This window comes from Stomoxys calcitrans, chromosome 5 (genome assembly GCF_963082655.1).
Source record: "Stomoxys calcitrans chromosome 5, idStoCalc2.1, whole genome shotgun sequence".
Classification (NCBI taxonomy): Eukaryota; Metazoa; Arthropoda; class Insecta; order Diptera; family Muscidae; genus Stomoxys; species Stomoxys calcitrans.
Window position 1 is genome coordinate 32,107,014 of NC_081556.1, and position 25,632 is coordinate 32,132,645.

At 40.3% G+C, this 25,632-nt stretch overlaps 1 protein-coding gene across 1 annotated transcript in view; it reads left to right on the forward strand.

Moving 5' to 3' along the window:
• The first annotated feature begins 247 nt into the window (after positions 1–247).
• LOC106083260 (uncharacterized) overlaps positions 248–25,632 on the forward strand; it is a 197,014-nt gene continuing 171,629 nt past the window's right edge. Inside the window, exon 1 of the mRNA XM_059368800.1 lies at positions 248–1,201. Coding sequence (XP_059224783.1) covers positions 380–1,201 — 822 coding nt within the window. The 5' untranslated portion in view covers positions 248–379. The remainder of the gene's footprint in view (positions 1,202–25,632) is intronic.

Below are 25,632 nucleotides of genomic sequence, written 5' to 3' on the forward strand. Positions count from 1 at the left end.
AAAATGTGCCAAAAATTGTAAAACCCCACAAAAAGTCAACAAAGAACAACAAAGGGATAGCCCCAGCAAAAATAACCACTCTAAGAACTTCAACTCTAAATCTAAACTATGGACATCTGCGAAGCCACATCATTATGGCAATGATGAACGATATGCCTCAGCTTCCTCTTCTTCCCTGAGCTCCTCCTCCTTTTCCACAGCATTAACTTTGGACTCTGAAGTTGATGATGATGATGATGTTGATGATATTTCTGCTGATGCCGATTTTGCCTCACTGCCATTGTATTCTTCTGTCTCTTCTCCTTCTTCTGCGTTACTCGCTTCCACTGTGTCATCTTCTTCTGCGCAGAGAAGCCTTCTTCACAAACAACCATCCCAAATGCCTTTAAAGAATGAGCGTAACGCTTATTCAAATTCAAATAAAACTCCTGCCAAATTAAGCTTAAAAGCTTTAACCAAAAAAGAGCACCAAAGAATACATGTGGCCCACAAGCTGCAACACAAAGAAGTCAAGACACATAGGGAAAGTCAACACAAGCCAAGATCCCATACCAGGGATAGCTACTCGCACTCACACGAGGAGGAAAGAGTCAAGCATGTAGTTCGAACGCGTCGCGAAACTGAAGAATCAGAGAGTAGGCAAAGTGCCGAAGATCATTCAATTGTTGCCCTCGAAGAAGGGAGTGTCTCAACAACAACGGGGAATTTTGAGGGCACTACTCCATCAAGGGTTAGCATTGTGGAGCAACCTAGAGTTTTGTATTTAAATCAAACTTTAGTGACAAGTTCTTTAACCTCGACACCATCTACTTCGCCACTACCATCAACAGCTCAGAGCTTGCTACCCTCACCGGCTCCTTTGAAATCAAAACGCTCTCACACAAATGTGCGCGTACCGGTTGAGGTTTTAAATACCCCCAAAGAAGCCATGGTTATTATAGATGAGGTCGAGGAGTATGAAGGTGCAGCAGAGCGTCAACATGAATATGCCCAAATGGGTGTCATAGGTGGACCTGATGATAAAAGTGATGAGTATTCACATGACGAAGAGCCCCGAATGTTACCGCTACGACCGATTTTGCCAAATCCCTATGATGCCGAAGAAATGTCGGTAGTTTATGCAGAGCAACATTCCGAGATACGGCTGATGTGTGAGGTTGATTTAGACATAGCCTCAAGTATGTGGTACAAAAATGGTCAGGTAAGTAAAGAAAATGAAATAATAATAATTATTATTTGTGTGTTAAGGAACATTGTTAAAATGCATGGTGTCCAGGATGAAAAGTTGATTCTATGATGCAAAAACGCAAAAAATCTTCAAACCATAACCATAGAGATCAAGTAAATGGCCCAAGTTCGGTTGGGCCGAATCTTAAATATCCCCTTAGAATTTTCTTTCTTGAGGCTCAGGGAGTCCAATCCGGGATTGGTTTATATGGAGGTTACATCAGTTTATATACCGATTCGGATTATACTCGACTCGGATGATTGAAGTCAGACCACAAGTGCTTGTGCCAAATTTCAGCCAAATCGAATGAAAATTAAGGCTTCTAGTGGCTGAAGAAGTCAAAACTGGGGATCATAAACTATACCGCCCATTTGCAATCCCGGACGATAAACATAATAAGAAGTATATGTGCAAAATTTCAAGTAGCGAGCTTCGTTCGTGAAAGAACTTTCAATGCCATTATGTATGGAACTCGAATTTTGCAAGGCCACCTCGAGCAGAAGTTCAGATGCTGAACCAAATTTTTGACAGTTTTCAAGTATAAATCGGCCGATACTGCTGCAATTTCGAGTTCGATATTCGTACGAAGTACATCAATCGTCGCTGACTTGCTGGCATAGACCATAAACTTTACGTAACTCCACAGGAAATAGTCTAATGGCGTCAAATCGTACGACCGATGCGGCCAATCGACTGGACCATTTCCTGAAAAACGTTCTCCAAACTTGATTTCCAATAAATTGATTGGGACATTCACTGAGTGGCCTGTGGCGCCATCCTGCTCAAACTACATGTCCTCCAAGTCCATATCATCCAATTCTGTTATCATGGAATGGCAGCGATTCCCATTCACAGTAACGTGCCAGTCTTTATAATAACGGAAGAAGTACGCTCCATGACGCCTCTGGCCCATGAATGGCACCAAACCGTAATTTTTTCGGAGAGCAATGATGACTCATGTGGCAGCTATACCCAAATCTAAACCGATCTGAGCCAAATTGAAGAAGAATGTCAGAGGGCTTTTATTGGCCTAAGACCCTAAGTACATGTGGATTGCTGTCTGATCAATAAAACATATTTTGGAGAAGTAAATTTTGTACTTTGGTTACCCACCACCACGGACAAATTTGTATACCCTCCACCATAGGATTGGGGTATACTTATTTCGTTTTTCCGTATGTAACACATCGAAATATTGATCTGAGACCCAAAAAATACTGGGTCCTCTTGACATTCCAACTCGATTTAGTCATGTCCGTCCATCTGAGACCCAATAAATTCTTGGTCCTCTTGACATTCCAACTCGATTTAGTCATGTCCGTCCGTCTGTACGTCGAAAGCACACTAACTTTCGAATGAGTGAAGCTAGTCACTTTAAAATTTTGCATAAGTACCCAATACTATTAGTGAAAATCGGTTGGGATGTAAATGGGCCATATCGATTCGATGTAGCTGCCCTATAACCCTATCACAGATCTTTACTTCTTGAGCCTCTAGATGGCGTAATTCTTACCCAATGTCGCTGACATGGCGAATAAAGTGTTTTGATTTGACTCCCAATAACTTTGTCAAGAAGCTTCCAAATGGGTTCATAACGTAATATTTACATCTGCCATACAAACCAATCTCGGATCTTGGGTTCTTGAGCCTCTAGAGGGCGCAATTCTTCTCCGATTTGGCTGAAATTTCGCAAGAGGTATTCTGTCCTGATTTGCAATACCTGCGTCAAGAATGGTTTAAATCAGTTTTTAATCTGATATAACTGCCGTGTTAACCGATCTCAGATCTTGACTTTTTTAGACTCTAGATGGCGCAATTTTTATCCGAGTTAACTGAAATTTCGCATGAGGTATTCTGTTCTGACTTCCAATAACTGTGTTTAAAATGGTTCAAATCGGTTCATAATTTGAAATGGCTGACATAAATAAGTCGATCTCGGATCTTGATTTTTTAGCCTCTAGAGGGCGCAATTCTTATCCTATTTCCTATTTATCCTATTTATCTTATCCTTATTCTAGAGGGCGCAATTCTTATCCGATGTGGCTGAGATTTCGCGTAAATAGTTTTGTTTAAACTTCCAATAACTTTTTCAAGAATCGTTTATATTGGTTCATAATCTTATATATGTGCCACACAAACCGATCTCGGATCTTGACTTCTTGAGTCTCTGGAGGGCTAAATAATTCTGACCTTCAAAACTGTGCCAAGAATGGTTAAAATCGGTTCATAATCTGATGTAGCTGCCATATAAACCGATCTGGGATATTGACTTCTTGATCCCTTGGAGGGCGCAATTTTTATCCGATTTGGCTGAAATATCGCATGAGATGTGCTATTCTGACTTCCAATAATTGTGCCAAGAATGGTTCAAATCGTTCAATATCGAATATAGCAGCCATATAAATCGATGTCGGGTCTTGATTTTTGAGCCTCTAGAGGACGCAATTCATTTCCGATTTAGCTGAAATTTCGCATGAGGTGCTCTGTCCTGACGTTCACAAACTGCGCCAAGAATGGTTAAAATCAGTTAATGATCGAATATAGCTGCCGCATACACCGGTCTCGATTTCTTGAGCCTCTAGTAGGCTCAATTCTTATCCGATTTGGTTGAAATTTTGCATGAGGTGTTCTGTTCTGACTTTCAATAACTTTATCTAAAATAATTAAAATCGATTCATAATCTGATATAGCTGACACAAATAAACCGATTTCGGATCTTGACTTTATTAGCCTCTAGAGGGCGCAATTCGTAGCCGATTTGGCTGAAATTTCGCGTAAATCGTTTTGTTTTGACTTCCAATAACTTTTTTAAGAATCGTCCAAATTAGTTTATAATCTTATATATCTGCCGTACAAACCGATCTCGGATCTTGACTTGACTTCTGACTTCTAATAACTGTGCCAAGAATAGTTCAAATTTGTTCATAATCTTATATTGCTGCCACATAAACCAATCTCGGATCTTGACTTTTTACGCTCTAGAGGGCGCAACTCTTATCGTATTCGGCTGAAATTTTGCACAGGGTGCTCTATTTCAATTACTGTGCCAAGAATGGTTGAAATCGGTTCATAATCTGATATAGCTGACATATAAACCGATCTCGGATCTTGACTTCTTGATTCCTTTGAGGGCGCAAATCTTATCCGATATGGCTGAAATTTCACATGACTTTTTTGACTTTTAATAACTTTGTTCGAAATGGTTCAAATCAGTTTATAATCTTATATAGCTGCCATATAAACCGATCTCGGATCTTGACTTTTTACCTTCTAGAGGGCGCAACTCTTATCGTATTCGGCTGAAATTTTGTACAGGGTACTCTGTTTTGATTACTGTGCCAAGAATGGTTGAAATCGGTTTATAATCCGATATAGCTGCCATATAAACCGATCTCGGATCTTGGCTTCTTGATCCCTTAGAGGGCGCAAATCTTATCCGATATGGCTGAAAATTCACATGACTTTTTTGACTTTTAATAACTTTGTTCGAAATGGTTCAAATCAGTTTATAATCTTATATAGCTGCCATATAAACCGATCTCGGATCTTGACTTTTTACCTTCTAGAGGGCGCAACTCTTATCGTATTCGGCTGAAATTTTGTACAGGGTACTCTGTTTTGATTACTGTGCCAAGAATGGTTGAAATCGGTTTATAATCTGATATAGCTGCCATATAAACCGATCTCGGATCTTGACTTCTTGATCCCTTAGAGGGCGCAAATCTTATCCGATATGGCTGAAAATTCACATGACTTTTTTGACTTTTAATAACTTTGTTCGAAATGATTCAAATCAGTTTATAATCTTATATAGCTGCCACATAAACCAATCTCGGATCTTGACTTTTTACCTTCTAGAGGGCGCAACTCTTATCGTATTCGGCTGAAATTTTGCACAGCCATATAAACCGATCTCGGATCTTGACTTTTTTACTCAAGAAGGCGCAATTCTTATCCGATTGGGCTGAAATTTTGCACAGGGTGCTCTGTTTTCAATTTCTATAACTGTGCCAAGAATGGTCTTAATCGGTTTAAATTCTGTTATAGCTGCCATATAAACCGATCTCGGACCTTGACTTCTTGATCCTCTAGAGGTTGCAAATTCAAATTATTTCACATTATTTAACCTCGATTAATCCCTACTAAGCTTGACTTTTTTACAAACAATATGAAATCTGCCCAAGCAAAACTTCAACAGAATTACTTGTTTTAAACTAAACATTAAACAAGCCATAGTTAACAAGAAAAGTTGAAAACATCGACATCTTTTGTGAATGAAAATGGTAGCTATGGTCGTGACAGAGTGACTTTTAAGTCACTTCTTTACCGCCGTTTGTTGTGGCTGCACTGCTCGCAAGTTGGCTGTATATACCTGGGCTTACCTCAATGTTAAGCATCCTCAAAAGAGTCCTGCTAAACCAACACACCAAGCACTAGCGGGGATAATTCAACAACATCTTTTATTGCTTTCGCTGGAACAACCTTTAACACAAGTCATGCCTGAACTCGTTAAAACACCCGAAAAGACGAAGGACAGTTTAAGCTGGAAACTAGAAAAAAAAAGCAAAAAATTGGCATCGAGCACAAAAAACCAAAGGACCCAAAAACGGAGGAAGTTTCTACTTGGTGTACTCAAAAATTGGTTGTAAACTTATTTTTACTACTAATTGCATTTGTAGCACGTGTACAAAAGCCAACCAAAACCAGGAATATAGGCAACGAAACTTTCTTTGTCAGCTCTCAGCACTCTCTGGGCAAGTTATACACTGAGAAAAAAAAGACATTATCAATGGGATAAAGTTAAGAATTTAGCGCTTTATAAGATTATTCTTGGAATGACTTTTTCAAATATATATGAGCTATATCAAGTTTTTGATAGAAAATTACCACCTCCTAAAGTTCAGGCAAATCGAGTAATAATTGCGGCCTCTAGAATTGAAAGATGGGCTTATATGGCGGCTATATAAGGATAGGGACAGATTTACATGACACAGTCGTTTTTTTCCGAGTGTACATTCATTCGTATAGGTAAAGAAAGAAAAGGGAAAATGGCTGCTCTTGGGGCAAGTACATAACTATACAACTATAAATTGTATTAAATACACGTACAACAACTACAACAATCTCAACACACTCACATCAAACAAAACCAACGAGAACAACGGCAATGCAATGACAAAATGTGCAATTACAACTCAATAACTTTTGTTCTGTTTTAAAAAACTTTTTGTGCTTGGTTAAAGTTTGATAACCAAGTTGTAACAACAACAGTAACAAACAACCGGAAAACGGAAATGTAGTTAAAAGGTTAGGCGACAAAAATGTGCTGTGGTGTCTGGCGACATGGCCAAAGTCATAAGCAAGGGCACAATTAAATGCGGGGAGCTGAAGTGGAAACGTAGCAGCTTTGCTTATTGAGTTTCGCATTAAATTGTGAAAATGACTTTAAAATTTGCCAAATTAATTGTGAGAAGAATAAGAAAAATTGTTCACAAAGGGGAGAGAAAGGAACTGATTTTTGCCCATGTACATTCCACTAAGAAACTGGGGAAAACTGCTCACACATCACTGAGTGCTGTCCGATTCAAATTTTAAGCTCAATGATAAGGGGCTTTCTTTTTATAGCCGAGTCCAAACAGCGTGCAGCAGTGAGACATCTCTTTAGGGAGAAGTTTGAGCACGGCATAGTACCTCACATATGTCAACTGCATTAGGAGGGGATAACCACCGACACGGCCCGGCGTGGCTGCGAACATTGAAACAGGCTGGAACATTGAGCTCAAATTTGTGTAGTGTCCATTGCTATCACGAGAAGCTAAGCTGAGAGCTACAGGGGACACACACAGGTTACGGATAGTGCAATGCCACATATGGAATAGCTGCAACGGCAGTCGCGGACAATCAGCAGTATCGAGCGGAGAATGTCAGTAAGAGGCCAGGCGGCAACGGCTCTTGCATAAATACTGAGAGCCTATGATGCTCGATACGACAAGGCGGGTTATTGGCGCCTTTAAATAATCAATGGACACACTGTTCCCGCGGCGAGCTTGCTCACCTACAGGAGCTTGGATCGCCACCTCCACATGAAAATGTGGCTAAAACAACGACACAACCGCTAAAAATGTTTTCTGATTTTCTCGCCAGGATTCGAACGGAGGCATTCAGCGTTATATGCTGACATGCTAACCTCTATGCTACGATGGCCTTCACTAATTTTTATCTATGGGAAAGAATTTCAGCAAAAGGAAGGATTTTCTTATTGATTGCTAGAAAAAAAATTGCCGTCAGATGAATTCGTTCAACTAGTGGTAGATTACCACTTACTTATTTTTTCAGTAAACTATCACGGTCAGGTTATTTTAAGTAGCAGTGTGCCATCACTTCTACGTTTTCATCTATTGTGTTACCTCATGAATAGTAGAAGGAAGATGCCTTCTAGCTCCTACCGTTAAATAATCCAGGGGTCTTTAAAATCCCAAGAAATTGTGATGTTTTATTTTCGCTAAATCAGACAGGTTCTCAAAGAAATGAGAATCTAAAGTGGAACTCCTTCTGACTGCTAGTCTTCTTCGATATCCTCTTCTTCTTCGATATCCTCACAGCTTCTGCAATAGTCGTTGCTGGCAACCTTCAGTCTGTCAGCATGTTTTCCTATTAGACAGTGACCATGACGGACCTAACAACTGAGACGTTTTTTCTAGCCAATGACAGCAAATCAGTAAACTTGTTCAAGTCTAGATTAGGCCACATAGTTTTGTAATCCTCACATCCCCCTCTTTGTGACCATCTATCATTCGTTGTCCTTCGGGCCTGGTCCTGAAAAGCTTAGCATACATATCGCTAGGGGCATATCCACAGATTCTATTATCCCTGGAAAGTGAAGGGTAGTTCTTAGTCTCGCAAGCTCATCTGCTTTACAATTCTTTGGGATATCTCTGTGGCCCGGCAGCCAGAACAGGTGAATTTTAACAGTTGTGTTCAGAAATTTATCCAGGGGTCAAATGGCAGCCTGGCTGTCTGAGAAGCTATTCACGTCGCGTTCTGTTCTGATATCCAACAAATGTGTCAAGTACAATCCAAATCGGTCTATAACCTTATATAGCTCTCATATAAACCGATCTCAAGATATGACTTCTTGAGCCCATGCGGGTTTTGTGTTCAGAAATACGTTCTCCAGTAGTTAAATGGTTGCCTGGCTGTCGGAGAGGCTATGCACGTAGTGTTCTGTTCTGATTTCCAACAAATGTGCCAATTCCCGGTCCAAATCGGTCTATAACCTGATATAGCTCCCATATAAACCGATCTCCCTATATTCTTCTACTTCTTAAGCCCATAAGAGCGCAATTTTTGTCCGATTTGGCTGAAATTTTGCATGCGGTTTTCTGTTATGACTTCTAAGAACTATGCGGTTTAAATCGGACTATAACCTGATATAGCTCTCATATAAACCGATCTCCAGATTTGGCTTCTTAAACCTCTGGAAGCCGCAATTTTTCCGATTTGGCGAAAATTTTGCAAATAGTGTTCTGTAATGACTTCAAGCAACTGTACCAAGTACGGTTCAAATAGGTCTATAACCTGGTATAGCTCTCATATAAATCTATGGCTCCTGTAGAAGAACAAGGTCAAATCCTCCTGCTATCCTATCCGCCTATGCGACATTACTATGGGGGATATTTATCTGGAGAAACCAGACTATAGTCAAGATACAGTCAGTCCACCACCATTGCGTTAGCTTCGTCTTCTGTGCCTGCCAGGAGTTCATTCTCACATGGTTCGTTCGATCTTGCCATGATGAGTTTTCTTACACATCCAGAGGCAGTTGAGAAAGCGATGGATCCACTCTTGCCCATCACACCGGACACATGCGGTGTTGACGATTCCTCCTTAGGTACTCCACTAGCTGCTGATATCTAAGTTCGTTTTGAGTTCCGTCATTTCCCGTTGGTACATGCCTTGAGCGCAATCAAGCCGATTGACCCAATTCTCATCCGATTTGACTAAAATTTTGCACAATGAATTCCACTTTGGTCTCCAACAGCCAAACCAAGTATGGCCCCAATATACTTATAACTTGTTATAGCTCCAATATCATATCAATTTCTATCGATTGCCTATAAAGAGATATCGGACAATGAACTTGACAAATACGATCCATGGTGGAGGGTATTTATGATTCGGCCATGCCGAACTTAGCACGCTTTTACCTGTTCTTCATATTCTTCTCTTCTAGTTTCTTCTAATTTCTTCTAAGGTGAACACAAAGGTCCCAAGATCTCCGAGTGAAGCGGCTAGTAATCAATGTTGCTAATCGCGTGCGCTTTAACCTTACCTAATCTAGCAATATATGTCCCGGACGAACTTATCACATTTTTGATAGTTGTTAATTTTTCACACAATACGTTCAATAGTATGTTGTATGCCATGGGAAGGAGACTTATTCCACTGTAGTTGGCACATACTGTGTAATCTTTATTTCTTGTATACGGGGCGTAGTATGCTGAGGTTTCAATAATCGGAGTTGTGTTCTTCTAGGAAAGAGCGCAGACGAACTGTTGCATACGCCTTATCAGGGGTTTGCTCCGCTGGTAGTTCATCGGCTCCTGCTGCCTTGCTATTTTTTAGTCGGGTCACTGTTTCTTGGTCATCATTCTGACTAGGCCGTACACATTATATACCACCATCTGGGATTGGTTCCGCCACTATCGGATACTAGCAACTGGGGGAAAATTTTATTTTCATATCTTTAGCACACTATGAGTATCTGTAACCATATTTCCTTTGTAAGTGCAGGAGGATGCGCCTGTACCAAAGCCATCAATTTTATGATTGATTCTTTGGGCAAATATTCGGTCTTAATTATGACTACAGTACATTTTGATTTGCTGAAACCCTTGTTTTTGCATTTCCTTTTTATACCCACCACCGAGGGATGGGGGTATATCCATTGTGTCATTCCGTTTGCAACACATCGAAATATCCATTTCCGACCCTATAAATATTCTTGATCAGCGTAAAAATCTAAGACGATCTAGCCATGTCCGTCCGTCTGTCTATTGAAATCACGCTACAGTCTTTAAAATTTGAGATATTGAGCTAAAATTTTGCACAGATTCTTTTTTTTTTTGTCCGTAAGCAGGTTTAGTTCGAAGATGGGCTAAATTGGACTATATCTTGATATAGCCCCCATATAGACCGATCCGCCGATTTAGGGTCTTAGTCCCATAAAAGCCACATTTATTGTCCGAATTTGCTGAAATTTGGGACAGTGAGTTGTACTGGGCCTCTCGAAATCCTTCGTCAATTTGGCTCAGATCGTTCCAGATTTGGATATAGCTGCCATATAGACCGATCCTCCGATCTATGGTCTTAAGCCCATAAATGCCACATTTATTATCCGATTTCGCTGAAATTTGGGACAGTGAGTTGTGTTAGGCCCTTCGACATCCTTCGTTAATTCAGATTTCAGATTCAGTTCAGATTTGGCTATAGCTGCCATATAGACCGATCCTCCGATTTAGGGTTGTAGGCCCACAAAAGCCACATTTATTATCCGATTTTGATGAAATTCGGGACAGTGAATTATGTTAGGCCCGCAGACATCCTTCGTCAATTTTGCCCAGATCGGTCCAGATTTAAATATAGCTGCCTTACAGACCGATCTCTCGATTTAAGGTTTTGGGCCCATAAAAGAGGCATTTATTGTCCGAAATTTGGCACAGTGCTTTGTGGTAGGCTCTTCGACATTTTTGTGTAACTTGGCCCAATTCGGTCCAGATTTGGATATAGCTGCTATGTAGACAGATCTCTCGATTTAAAGTCTTGGCCCCATAAAAGGCGCATTTATAATCCGATTTCACTGAAATTTGTATACAGTGACTTATGTTTGGCTTTTCGACATCCGTGTCGTATATGGTTCAGATCGGTTTATTTTTAGATATAGCTACTGTACTTATTTGTATTTGGTCCAAATCGGAACATATTTTGATATAACTGATATGTGACATAAGGTATGAAAATTTCACCGAATTTTGATGAGAGATGGTTTACATATATACCCGATGTGGTGAGTATCCAAAGTTCGGCCCGGGCGAACCTAACGTCTTTTACTTGTTAAAGACTGTAGCGTGATCTCAACATACGTACGTATATCGGAAATGGATATTTCGATGGGTTGCAAACGGAATAATAAAATGAATATACCTCCATCCTTCAATTTAGTTGACAAATTTATAGCCTGATCTAACATTTTGTATACACTTGGTAGCCTTAAAATTATTCGCCAATTTTCTTCCTTCAAAATAATTCTGATATAAGCTTAGCTAGTTTGGGTAAACCTTTTCAAGAATACTTGGTGTTGGATACCTAATGCCTGACCCCTTCTAACTTAGGGCGAATTTACTTGTTTCGCAAATGTACACTTCAAATTATTTCCTTTGACGACATCTCCACAAAAGTTTTGAGCCAATTCATTAAATATAAATTGTCCTTTTTTTCCATTTGAAATCTTTGCATAACATTTCAAGCTTCTTACTTACCCCAACATCAATTTGCTTAGCATCCATTTCATCACAATTTTCTTCTTTAGTCTTTTTTTTTAACATTTTCTTTCTTGCATCAGCAGCAGCACAAATTGCACTTCTTATATAAGTGGTAAATTGAAACAAGAACAAAAAAAAAATGATTCATATAATCTGGATAGAAATCTACTCGTAAGGACATTTGTCCTCTTTGACTGTCATATTATGCAAATGGGATAATCGTTGTTATATGATAGTTCCATGTCAGGACTTAAATGTTATGTCCACTCTTCAAGAGAAGTAAAAGAATTGAATAATAAGAACAAAGCAAAAAATGAAGACAAGTACCAAGCCAAGATGTTTTCTTTTAAGCTTTAAAACAATCATATACCGAAGTAGGTGGAAGTGGCTATGTAAGCCGTATGTTGGCAGCCAGGACAACTAAATATGTTCTTTCAAGGACTTCCCCAGCCAGAGGATTATGAGACATTTGCAATTTATTGTTTAAAATATCCTCAAATGGTTGAGTGCTGCTGATATTGCCTTATCCTTCATACCTGGTAATATCTTACCATGGTGAATGAGTTTTTATTTGCTGCTTTATGCACCAAAACATGTCATCTCATCTCAGATAATATCTTTGGTAGAAAAAAAAGAAAAACATGATTGTGTTAAATCTCAGTGATTGTCATTTGCCTAGATTGAAATTTCAGGCGAATTTTCATCAACCTACTTGGGAGTCTTTATGTTTTTTTTTTTTTAGAAAATTGCTAACGGCTAAATAAATTAGCCTCTTGATAATTTCGCCAGTTCATAAGAATTGCCAACGTTTCACATTTTCTTCTTTTCATGTTCATTTTTTCATTATTCCAAGTCATATGTAGTTAATGTCATCGGCAATGTATGTGCTGGGACCAACACAACACATATATTGGAAGGGTAGATTCGTTTCTAGGAAGGGCATAAAAAATCCCATAGCAAATATAGCAAAAGAACGACTGCCAGTTAAGTAAGACATGTCAATGTGGAGATTTTCTCGTAATGAAGTAGTTGAGGTGAGTTAGGTACACAGAAATGATAAACCTTGAAGAGGTGAAATTATAGTAGCTTGAATTTAAGAAGTTAAAGGGAAAACGGCATTATGTTGGAAAAGCGTAATGCTTAAACCTAACAACATGATTTTTTTATGCCCACCACCGAAGGATGTGGGTATATTCATCATGAAATACATCGAAATATCCATTTCCGACCTTATGATATAAAGGGTGATTTTTTTGAGGTTAGGATTTTCATGCATTAGTATTTGACAGATCACGTGGGATTTCAGACATGGTGTCAAAGAGAAAGATGCTCAGTATGCTTTGACATTTCATCATGAATAGACTTACTAACTTGCAAATCATTTTCAGTGAATGGGCCCTAGAAAAGTTGGCAGAAAATCCGCTTTTTTATCGACAAATTTTGTTCAGCGATGAAGCTCATTTCTGGTTGAATGGCTACGTAAATAAGCAAAATTGCCGCATTTGGAGTGAAGAGCAACCAGAAGCCGTTCAAGAACTGCCCATGCATACCGAAAAATGCACTGTTTGGTGTGGTTTGTACGCTGGTGGAATCATTGGACCGTATTTTTTCAAAGATGCTGTTGGACGCAACGTTACGGTGAATGAACACATTTCGAACCGAACACTGATTTTGGTAATAAAATTCAATGATTTGCAAGCGTTGCTCGTTAGTAAGTCTATTCATGATGAAATGTCAAAGCATACTGAGCATCTTTCTCTTTGACACCATGTCTGAAATCCCACGTGATCTGTCAAATACTAATGCATGAAAATCCTAACCTCAAAAAAATCACCCTTTATAAACGATCTTGCTGTGTCCGTCTCTCTGTTGAAATCACGCCACAGTCTTTAAAAACAGAGATATTGAGCTGCAACTTTGCATACATTTTTTTTTTTGTCCAAGATTGGCATAAATATCTTCTCAGACAACCAGACAGCTATTAAATCCCCGGAGAACGTAATTCTGGACACAAAATCCGCCCTCGACTGTCGCAGATCTCTCAACGATATGGCTGAACGGGTCAAAATTCACCTGTTTTGGGTGCCGGGCCACAGATATATCTCAGGGAGATGTAAAGCGGACGAGATTGCGAGACTAGGAACTACCCTACACATTCCAGGGTTACCGTAATCTGTTGATATGCCTCTAGCGACATGTAAGCTAAGTTTACCGTACCAGGCCCGAAGGACAACGAATGATAAATAGTCACATAGAGGGGGCTGTGATCATTCCAAAATGTGTGTGGGAGCTGTCATCATTCTAAAACTATGTGGTCTCATCTAGACTTGAAAAGTCTACTGCTTTGCTGTCATTGGCTGGAACAGACGTCTCAGTCATTGCGTCCGTCATGACAGGTCACTGTCAAATCGGAAAACATGCTGACAGACTGTTTGCCAGCTACGACTTTTGCACAAGCTGTAAGGACATCGAAGAAGAAGAGACTATAGAACACCTTTTGTGTGTGTGTCGCGCACTAGCAGTCAGAAGGAGTTAAACTTTAGGTTCTCATTTCTTTGAGAACCTGTCTGATTTAGCGGATGTCAACATTTGCAAGTTATTGGGTGTTTTAAAGCGATCTGCATAGTTCAACTGTAGGAACTAGAAGACAACTTCCTTCTTTTGTTCCTGTGGTATCACTATTTACGAAAACGTCTAAGTGAGTCTGATGGCTGATTGCCACTTAAAACTCTAACCTTTTTTGTCCACAGGCAGATTAAGTTCGAAGATGGGCTATATCCGCCTTTAAGTTGATATAGCCCCCATACAGACCGATCCCCCGATTTATGGTCTAAGGTCCATAAAAGCCACACTTATTATCCGATTTTGCTGAAATTTTGAACAGTGCTTTGAGTTAGGCCCTTCGGCGTCTTTTTTCAACTTGGCCCATATCGGACCTGATTTGGATATAGCTGCCATGTAGACCAATCTCTCGATTTAAGGTCTTGGGCCCATAAAAGGCGAATTTATTGTCTGAATTCTCCGAAATTTGGGACAGTGAGTTATGTTGGGATCTTCGACATCTTTCTTTAATTGGACCAGATTTGAATATAGCTGCCATGTAGACCAATCTCTTGATTTAAGGTCTTGGGCCCATAAAAGGCCAATTTATTGTCCAATTTTTTCGAAATGAGTTGGTAATGGTTCCATGGTTGGGTACCTGTTCATTAGGCTGTGTTGAGTCCCTCGCCCATGCACTGCCTAATGTTTTGATATTAGTATCTTTACTTATGCAAGTGTTTCCATTATTGATAGAGACGATGATGGTCTCGTCGTCAGCCCCTTGTTTTATAGGCGGTATTGAGTCACCTGCCACTGCAGGGAATGATATCTCAATATGAGAATCTTTGCCTATCCTTGTCTTTCCAATCTTGAAAAAGACAGCCTTGAACCAATAATGCGCCATGCCTTTAGTCTTTGCCAAACAGGTTACGTTGACTTGATCAATTCCAACTACAATGATAGTTCCTTCCTACTTTTCCTCCCTGTGGAAGACACTTCCCAGCGTCCAATGTTTTTTCTCAATCAACCAACACGCTGGGGAGGTCCCCTATGTATGCAGTGCATTGCGTTTGAGAGGAAAGTTGAGAATATGGAGGTGAGAGAGGGAGTAGTATTTATTGACACTTGTTTTGAATTTCTAGATGTCGTAAGTAGCCGAAAAAACATCCACCGGAAGTCGATTCCACAAACGAACCATCCTTGCGAAAAAAGAATTCTCTCTGTATTGCATGGTCCGATCAGCTGGGCAATCGATTACAAATCGGGGCGCGCTTTTAGGAATCAGAAGACTAATTTCCGAAGAATACACACCGTGGAAGAAAGCCCAAGCACTTGAATGCTTCTTTCGACATTTGAATACATGTTTTGACTAACGGACATCACATTGAATTTTCATGCCCACTGCATCGAGAGCCTCTTACTGCTTGACACCGTCGATAGATATTGACGATTGTAAAGTGTCAGCGAATCGTTTGTGGGACCACAAACAGCACTGCATTTTGCTTGCATTAAAATCTACTCTGTTCATTCGACCCCACTCAGTAATGGCCAGGAAATCCTGGCAGAGTGTTACGTCCATAAGCCGATTCCTGTCTTCAATCTTTCGAAGACTTGGCCTATGGTCGAATGAATATTAATGACAGAGGTTGCTGTTATCCACGAATGAGTAGATCGGATTGAAAGTCAGACCCAGAAGATTGCCAATTGAAAAAAAAAAGAAAAAGAGAGGGCGAATGGACAGAGCCTTGTGGTACTCCTGCGGTTAACTCACATTCGTCAGGTGAAAACCCATCTACAACAATTCTTATAGTGTGATTTCTGAGAAAACTCGATATAAATCGAGCGAAGTCATTGCCACTTCGCTTGAAGAAGATCGTCGCCTTTGTGAGCTGAGCGATGTCTATCTTTCTCACAAGGTCAAGCTTTCCGCCCTCCAAGGGAGTGTGGATCTATCCGACCAACTTTTTGAAGGTATCAAAACAATCTGCCAAAGTAAAACGCAGCGTAAAAAGAAGACTCTGTCTTCTTCCGCAAGACACTGTCTGAAGTTTTCATTACGGAAGGGCTCTCTTGGTCTTCCCAGAGTACTTGAAAGCGGGGAGCCCTTTTTTTCTTTAGCGTTTTGGCAGTGTTATGCTGGCAAGAAACGATAATTGGGAACGATGATTTGGTGGAATTCTACTGGATGCACTGCCGATATTGATCACTGACTACATAAGCCCGCTCATCTCTGTTGTGCTTCCTCGCCACTCTGGCGTAAGAGGGCGGCTCCCTAGCATTCTCAGCCAACATCTTCTCCTTCCGTGATGGCTGTGGCCTCCTTTTGAAAGTCACAGTCCGCCATGAAGACTCAGAAGTCGTGAGCGCTTGCTTCGTTGCTGATCCGACTCTGACTTCTTCCGCAAGACACTGTCTGGAGTTTTCATTACGGAAGGGCTCTGTTGGTTTTCCCAGAGTACTTGAAAGCGGGGAGCTCTTTTTTTTTCTTCAGCGTTTTAGCAGTGTTATGCTCTTCGGGAGATCTGATTTTCTTGCCAGCTTCCGAATAAGTGCTTGTAATGTCAAGCTCTATCCCTTCCAGCATCCTGCATTTTCGCCTGAATGCACTGCCGGGGCATACTCCTCTGCCTCCTTTGTCGCGGATTGCTTTCACGGTCTGCTTGTGAGCTTAGCAAAGCCATCGCTCACTTCTGCCGTCATCCCGCTGTCCTCTTCTCTTGATTCGTCTGCGATGACTGTCTCATTGACCCTATCGCTGTCTGAATCCGAATCGGAAACACCACCTTTACTTAAAGGGTGGGGACGAACTGTGCATCCACCTGGTTTATCCGTCTTTTCCTCCTTTGTTAGTCTGATGACTAGTTGTGCGGACTATTTGCAGATATGTCGGCCATATAAATAGGACGATTTGCCGACTAAGGTCTGAAAGCCATAAAAGATGCATTTTTGATCCGATTTCGCTGCTCTCGACCTGAATCATAAATGATCCAGACCAGCTCCTATTTATACCCTACACCACTACTGTGGTACAGGGTATTATAACTTAGTGAATTAGTTTGTAACACCCAAAAGGAATAGAGATAGACCCATTGATAAGTGTACCGATCGACTCAGAATCTGTCTGTCCGTCTGTCTCTCTGTCCGTCTGTCTGTCCGTCTATCTGTCCGTCTGTCCATGTTAATTTGTCTACAAACTACAGGTCGCAGTTTTCATCCCATAGTCTTCAAATTTGGTATGGGCGTGTCTTTCGGCCTAGAGACGAAGCCTATTGAAATTGGAAGAAATCGGTTCAGATTTAGATATAGCTCCCATATATATGTTCGCCCGATTTGCTGTAATACTGCGAGGAAATGGTTATTTGTTAACCGATTTTCTCGAAATTTGGTATGGGCGTGTTTTTCAGCCTAGAGACGAAGCCTATTGAAATTGGAAAAAAATCGGGTCAGATTTGGATATAGCTCCCATATATATGTTCGTCCGATTTGCTGTAATACTGCGAGGAAATGGTCATTTGCACACCGATTTTCTCGAAATTTGGCAGGAGTGATTTTCTTATGACTCCCGACATTAAAGGCGAAATTTCATCAAAATCGGTTCAGATTTGGATATAGCTCCCATATATATGTTCGTCAGATTTTGGGTATTTTCAATAATGTTGTCATTTGTCAACCGTAGTTACTACAATTTGAACATATTTTTGCTCGCCGAGGTCCATCAATAATGGTTCAGACATGGATATGGCTCCCACATTGTACCTATAGGGTAGGTGTAGGGTATTATACAGTCGGTACCGCCCGACTTTTGCCATTCCTTACTGGTTTCATATGGGATGACAAAATAGAATGATTAACATATCCATGGTTGTGGGTATCCAAAGTTCGGCGTGACGAACTTGGCACATTTTCCATGTTTAAACTTTTCCCTATGTTAAACTTCTCAATGTCAGCGTAAATGCAGCTTGTTTTTGTGCAGCTACATCTCTAAGACATAATTTTGCAAATCCCGTTTTTAATACAACCAGACGTGTTTTTTACATGCTCATGTCAATACATCCGTAAATCTTGCAATAAGCATGAACAGTATTTTGCAATTTGCAATTACACGAATATGTGTATATGGATGGATTGTCTTTGCCTGAAATATTTCTGTTTGATCTAGTGAACTGAATGTTATTTTCGCTGATGCACACTCAATGATTGCAAACTTATTGGTGCAAAACACCATTGCAATTCGTTATGAAAATTCTGTTGAAAAATAGAAATGAAGTCAATTTTCCCAATTGTTCCTTGGGGATATTTGCCAAAATCGTTTTTAAGGGCAGATGTTATAACAAAAAAACCTTGCATGTTTATGATACCAATGAATTTGTGCAGAAGTGTGTAATAAATGGAAATTGGTATAGAGATCACTTCATTTCACCGAACGAGGTCACAAAGCACAAGGCGTTAGGATTTATACTAAATGTCAATTTAAATAAGATTGCCAGGAAAAATTAATTTAAAATTTGCATTTGACTAAAGCTTAAACTTTTTCCACTGAATGTATGGAAGTTGTATTGAAAAGAGTTACAAATATTCAAGCAGTAGCGTGTAAAGTTCGGGCGGTCCAAATCTTGGAAACCAAGGAAATCAAATGGAATAATGTTTAGATCTTCAAGGGGCTCTAGAAACTGTAGCAATATGGCATTTTTAGAGGCAAATAATTCAACCGTATTGGGAGGGAATACCGGTATCTAAAGGCTTAAGATATAAAACTGGGGGTTCGATTTATATCAGGGCCTTATGGAGTAATTGAGCCAAATGGTGAAGAGGTTTAAAAGTATTTTATGCAACAAATTTCAGACCAGTTGTGCAAAAATTCATTAATGCAATAAATCCCCGAACGGAAAGCGAAATAATGACCTAAAAAATGTGGTTCTATTTCATAATGAAATAATACCCGCAAGAATTTTTTTAACTCGTGTTATATTGGGTTGCCCAACAAGTAATTGCGGATTTTTTAAAAGAAAGTAAATGCATTTTTAATAAAACTTAGAATGAACTTTAATCAAATATACTTTTTTTACACTTTTTTTCTAAAGCAAGCTAAAAGTAACAGCTGATAACTGACAGAAGAAAGAGTGCAATTACAGAGTCAAAAGCTGTGAAAAATTTTTTCAACGCCGACTATATGAAAAATCCGCAATTACTTTTTGGGCAACCCAATATTTGGAAATTTTTTAAAATTTTTATACCCACCTCCACCTCGGGGGTATACTAATCTAGTCATTTCGTTTGCAACACTTCGAAATATTGATCTAGGACCCCAATAAGTATATACACAGTTGATCATCTCGAAATTCTGATTCGAACTAGCCATGTCCTTCCGTCTGTCGAAATCACGATAGCGGTCGAACGCGCAGAGCTTGCCGCTTGAAATTTTGGGCAGATACTGATTATTGATGTAGGTCATCGGGGCTTGCAAATAACCCATATCGGTTCAGATTTGGATAAAGCTCCCATATCAACCGATATCCCCATTTGATCCCCTGTAAGCCCCAATTTTCTTCAGATTTGGGTGAAATTTTTTACAAAGTATTCTGTTATGACTTTCAACAACAGAGCCAAGTACGGTCCAAATCGGTCTATAACCTGATATAGCTCCCATATAAACCGATCTCCCAATTTAACTTCTTGGGTCCTTATAAGCCGCGATTTTTTTCCGATCTGACTGAAATGTTGCACATAGTGTTCTGTTATGACTCTCAACAACTGCGCCGAGTACGGTCCAATTCGGTCTATAACTTGATATAGCTCCCATATTTTAGCAGAATTCATGGTGGTGGGTTCCCAAGATTCGGCCCGGCCGAACTTAGCACGCTTTTACTTGTTTTAGCCCAAGAATAACTGCGATAGTGTTATCCATTAGGCGGTTGATGATTAGCGTCTGTTTCCAGTAGAGCGGCAGATCTAGAGCCCGGGTGTAGGCTTTGAATGGATTCCAAGACCCAACAGCTGCGGTGGTGGTATCAGGCCATAGCATGTTGTCTGCTACTGAAACCTCGACTGGTGTAGCTGTTGCTTCAGACTTCACTAGCCGACAGACGACTGGTCAGCAGGGCCTTTTAAAGAAGATACCTGAGTCAAATAATTAGGACAAATGTGAACCTATGCTATTGGCGGTATGAAAAGTTTAGGGCCTTATATAATTTTCTGTTTGGGGCTTTATGTCATTGGGGCCTTGTTTCGTACCGGCGTTCTATCTTCGCATGCCTAAAACTTGCCTAGGCCATCGGTTTTTTCTGTCAAAACAATACGCTTTTTAAAAGTTTGGAATAATAAAAGATTTATTGAGAGTCCTGGTGCGAATGATTCTTAGACTCTCACCGATAAGGACACAGACTCCCTAAATTGGGCCCGGAGATTGTCTGCCCAGGCTAACCCAAAGACTAAAGGTCTAGATTTGGAAACAGCACCGCAGTCAGCCAAAAGGCTGGGGTAACTGAATGACCATGGCTATAAAAACTACGGCGAACAATAGTAAGATGGGTTCAAAGCCTTTGCTAATGTCACTAGGGTCAGTTTGGTGATGGTAGTTGTCGACAAAGGAGATGAGCAGGGCTGCATATCTAGGAGCAATTGGAGTGGGTTGGTCAATGAATTGCCATCTGAATACTCCGTCGTCCTTGCAGAATTACCTCCTCTCGTCAGTGACGATGCAGGCTAGTATCTATGCCGACACAAACTTATTGCCTTCGGTAATTAACGCTCAATTAAAATGTATCGTTGCGCCCTAAAGAAGATTGGCGAGATCTGGCCAGACGGAGCACTAAACTGTAAGTCCCCCTGGGACGATCGAAAGAGAAGGGAAGGCATCAAAACGGGACCCGACAAGCCCTGTGGGTCATTCGGTTGGATTGGGCTCAAGGTGTGCGTTAGCGGCGAAGGACGGAAATCAAAGGGTATTTCGACACCAGCAGCTAGTGAAGTATCTAAGGAGGAATAGATCACACCGCAAGTGTCCAGTGTCCTGAGGAAGAGTGGTTCCACTGCTTTCTCAACTGCACCTAAATGCTTTAGGAACCTCAACATGGCAAGACCGAACCAATCTTATGAAGACGAACTCCTGGCGGACTAAAAAGACGAATCTTATGCAACAGTGGTGAAAATTCTGAACCATGACTATGGTCCGGTTTCTGCAGTCAAATCTCCACCACTGTAAGGCCGCTTCGTCCTTCAGGTCTTGTTGTTGTACATGGATCGAACTTCAAATCCATCATTTATGAAAGGGCAAGAAAGGCAACTCTTGCCCTATGCACCTGCCAGAGAGCCATTTGCAAAAGTTGGGGATTTAAACCGCAAGTATTTTGGTGCTATATGGTGTTGCGGTCTGGTGGACGGCACTTCAAAACTCCACCTACTGTTCAGTACCACAATGTCCAGATGCGACCACTACTGCGAGGCTGAGGAAGCTTTCCTTTTGGTCATGCGGCGGATACACAGATGTCCCAGGGAATTGTTGAGGGGATGAACTTGCGAGACTAGGAACTACCTTTCATATTTCACATGTAAACTAAGCTTTCAGGACCAGGCCGAAGGACACCGAATGATAGATGGTCACAAAGAGGGGGCTGTAAGCGAAATCTAGTCTTGAAGAGGTTATTAGGCTATATATATTCTTGACCGTCGTGACATTTTAAGTCGATCTGGCCATGTTCGTCTGCCTGTCCGTCTGTCTGTCAAAAGCACGCTAACTTTCGAAAGAGTAAAGCTAGCCGCTTGAAATTTTGCACAAATATTTCTTATAGGAGCAGGTCGGTTGGGATTGTAGATGGGCCATATCGGTCGATGTTTTGTTATAGCTGCCATATACACGGTCTTAGATCTTAACTTTTTAGAGCCACTAGAGGGCGCAATTCTTATCCGATTTGGCTGAAATTTCGCATGGGGTATTTTGTTATGACTTCCAGCAACTGTGCTATGTATGGTTAAAATATGTTCATAGCCTGATATAGCTGCCATATAAACCGATCTGGGTTCTTGACTTCTTCAGCCACTAGAGGGCGCAATTCTTATTCGATTTGGCTGAAATTTTGCATGAGGTATTTTGTTATGACACCGAACGATAGATGGTCACAAAGAGGGGGCTGTGAGCAAAATCTAGTCTTGAAGAGGTTATTAGGCTATATATATTCTTGACCGTCGTGACATTTTAAGTCGATCTGGCCATGTCCGTCTGTCTGTCGAAAGCACGCTTACCTTAGAAGGAGTAAAGCTAGCCACTTGAAATTTTGCACAAATATTTCTTATAGGCGCAGGTCGGTTGAGATTGTAGATGGGCCATATCGGTCGATGTTTTGGTATAGCTGCCATATACACGGTCTTGGATCTTATTTTTTGAGCCACTAGAGGGCGCAATTCTTATCCGATTTGGCTGAAATTTCGCATGAGGTGTTTTATTATGACTTCCAACAACTGTACTGAGTATGGTTGAAATCGGTCTATGACCTGATATAGCTGTCATATAAAGCTATCTCGGGTCTTGACTTCTTGAGCATCTAGAGGGCGTTATTCCTATCCGATTTGGCTGAAATTTTGCACAACGTGTTTCGATGTGACTTTCAACAACTATGCTCAGTATGCTTTAAATCGGCACATAACCTGATATAGCTGCCATATAAACCGATCTTGAATCTAGACTTCTTGAGGCACTAGAGGGCGCAATTCTTATACGATTTGGCTGAAATTTTGCATGAGGTATTTTGTTATGATTTCTAACAACTGTATCAAATATGTTTCAAATCGATATATAACCTGATATAGCTGCCATATAAACCGATCTGAGATCTTTACTTCTTGAGCCTCCAGAGGGCGTAATAATTATCCGATTTGGATGAAATTTTGTACAACTGCTTCTCCTATGACTTACAACATACCAGTCAAATTTGGTCCGAATCGGTCTATAGCCTGTTACAGCTCCCATACAAACCGATATCTCTATTTTACTTCTTGAGCCCCTAAAGGACGCAATTCTTTCTCGAATTGGCTAAAATGTTACACAATGACTTCTACTATGGTCTCCAACATTAAATTCAATTATGGCCCCAGTAGGACTATAACTTGATATGGCTCCAATTATAAAGCGATTATTTTCTTTTACCCTTTGTTTACCTAAAAGGAGATATCGGGAAAATAACTCGACAAATGCGATCTATGGTGGAGGGTATATAAGATTCGACCCGGCCGAACTTAGCACGCTTTTACTTGTTTGTTCTGATGTTCTCGCCAGGATTCGAGTACAAACTTACAGCGTCTTAGGCGGACATGTCAACCTCTGCCCTAGGGTGGCCTTCTAAAGTTCTGTTGTAAATATTGCCAAATCTAGCGCCTTGTAATACGGATTTTTCATCTCGGAAGGCTTGTGAAGAGCCTTAAAAACTTTTGGGCTAGGAACGCCAAGCACTTGTGCAAGTGTTTGTTTTACTTAGAATATCTTATATCGATATTCCAATATGAAGTGGAACAAAATAACACTACCATCCTTTGGTAGAGCACATAAAAAACACCTCTTTAACGTTGCCAACTACACATGACTGTAGTTTTTTAGCAAGCCATTAAACCATGTGTGAACTATTATAGGCAAGTGCTACTGAAATGGCCATCAAACCATGTTCCCTGAGCCATTCTAAGTTTTGCCTTTGTCGCTGTAATTTGCTGAGCCAGGCAAAAGCAGAAAAACAAGAGCGATTTTCTCATGAATGAGAATATTACAGCTGTAAGACTTTTATGACATGGCCAGGAAAAAAGGTACTAAAATTCTTTGCAATAAAAAAAGTGATAGCAGATAGATTACATTGGCAAAGCTGTTGCTGAAAATAAATTTCAAAAAGTATTTAAAGAGAATTGAAAATTTAAACCACATTGTCAAATACACACAGAAAAAAAACCCCAACAACTCACAAACAAAAGCTCACAACCCAAGCACAGCAGAAGCAGAGTATTAAGGTCTCAACAAAATTACAATGAAATGTTTCATGCTTTAGTGTCAAGGGATTCTTGCTCAACAGTGTGAGTGGTATGAGCTGAGCCAGTGAGTTTATATAAATGTGGGGTTCTGGGAAATATTGTGCTACACGAGCATTGTGTCATATGCTAAGTGGCAGTATTAAAAGGCCATAAATACTAAGTAATAACCGCAATAATATGATCCCAAAAATAAAAATAAGAAAAAAAAAATTATGGCAATCGGACAACAATACGCCTCTTTGCCAACAACAAACAATGGCCAAAATGCAAGTGACACATTGCCAGCTAGCCACCGAGCCAGGCAGCAACCCAAAAGACCAGCCAATGAATGGCAACAAAGGCAACTGTGTTGCCATTGCTGTTACCAATGTTATTGTTATTATTATTATGTATATATTTTTAATACCTGCATATTATATTATTTATGACGTAAACAAAATCACATAAGCACTTGCACATTCATGCATACCTACACATGTACACCACAGGGAAAATACATACAAATATGCAAATAATATCGCATACAACATATATAGGAGTATATTTGAATATTTGCACTGCAGCATATTTTTGCCCCAAGCAATAGCGATGTCATACAACAGGTCATTGGTGAGCCATTCACACTGACCAAATAATCACTTGATGGCTTAAAGAAATGAATGGTCAAATCTGGGAGTGTAATGAATGTATTTATTTCACATAAGGATGGTCATAACACTTTCAAAATCAAATATTGTTCAATAAACGGTATAAATGGCCTATGTTCGCCAGAAACGAATTTTGGTTACCCACAACCATGGAGTTGACAATAAGGGGAATATTGTGTATATCATGCACTAGTGGGTCAAGAAGTCCCATTAAGTTGTTATACCCATCACCGAAGGATGGGGGTATATTCATTTTGTCATTCCGTTTGCAACACATCGAAATATCCATTACCGACCCTATATATATTCTTGATCAGCATAAAAATCGAAGAGGATCTAGCAATGTCTGTCCGTCTGTCTGTTAAAATCACGCTATAGTCTTTAATAATAGAGAAATTGAGCTGAAATTTTGCACAGATTCTTGTTTTGCCCATAAGCAGGTTAAGTTCGAAGATGGGCTATATCGGACTATACCTTGATATGGCCCCCATATAGACCGGTCCGCCGATTTAGGATCTTAGGCCCATAAAAACCACATTTGAGACAGTGAGTTATGTTAGGCCCATTGACACTCTTCGACAATTTGGCCCAGATCGGTACAGATTTGGATATAGCTGCCATATAGACCGATCCTCCGATTTAGGGTATAAGGCCTATAAAAGCCACATTT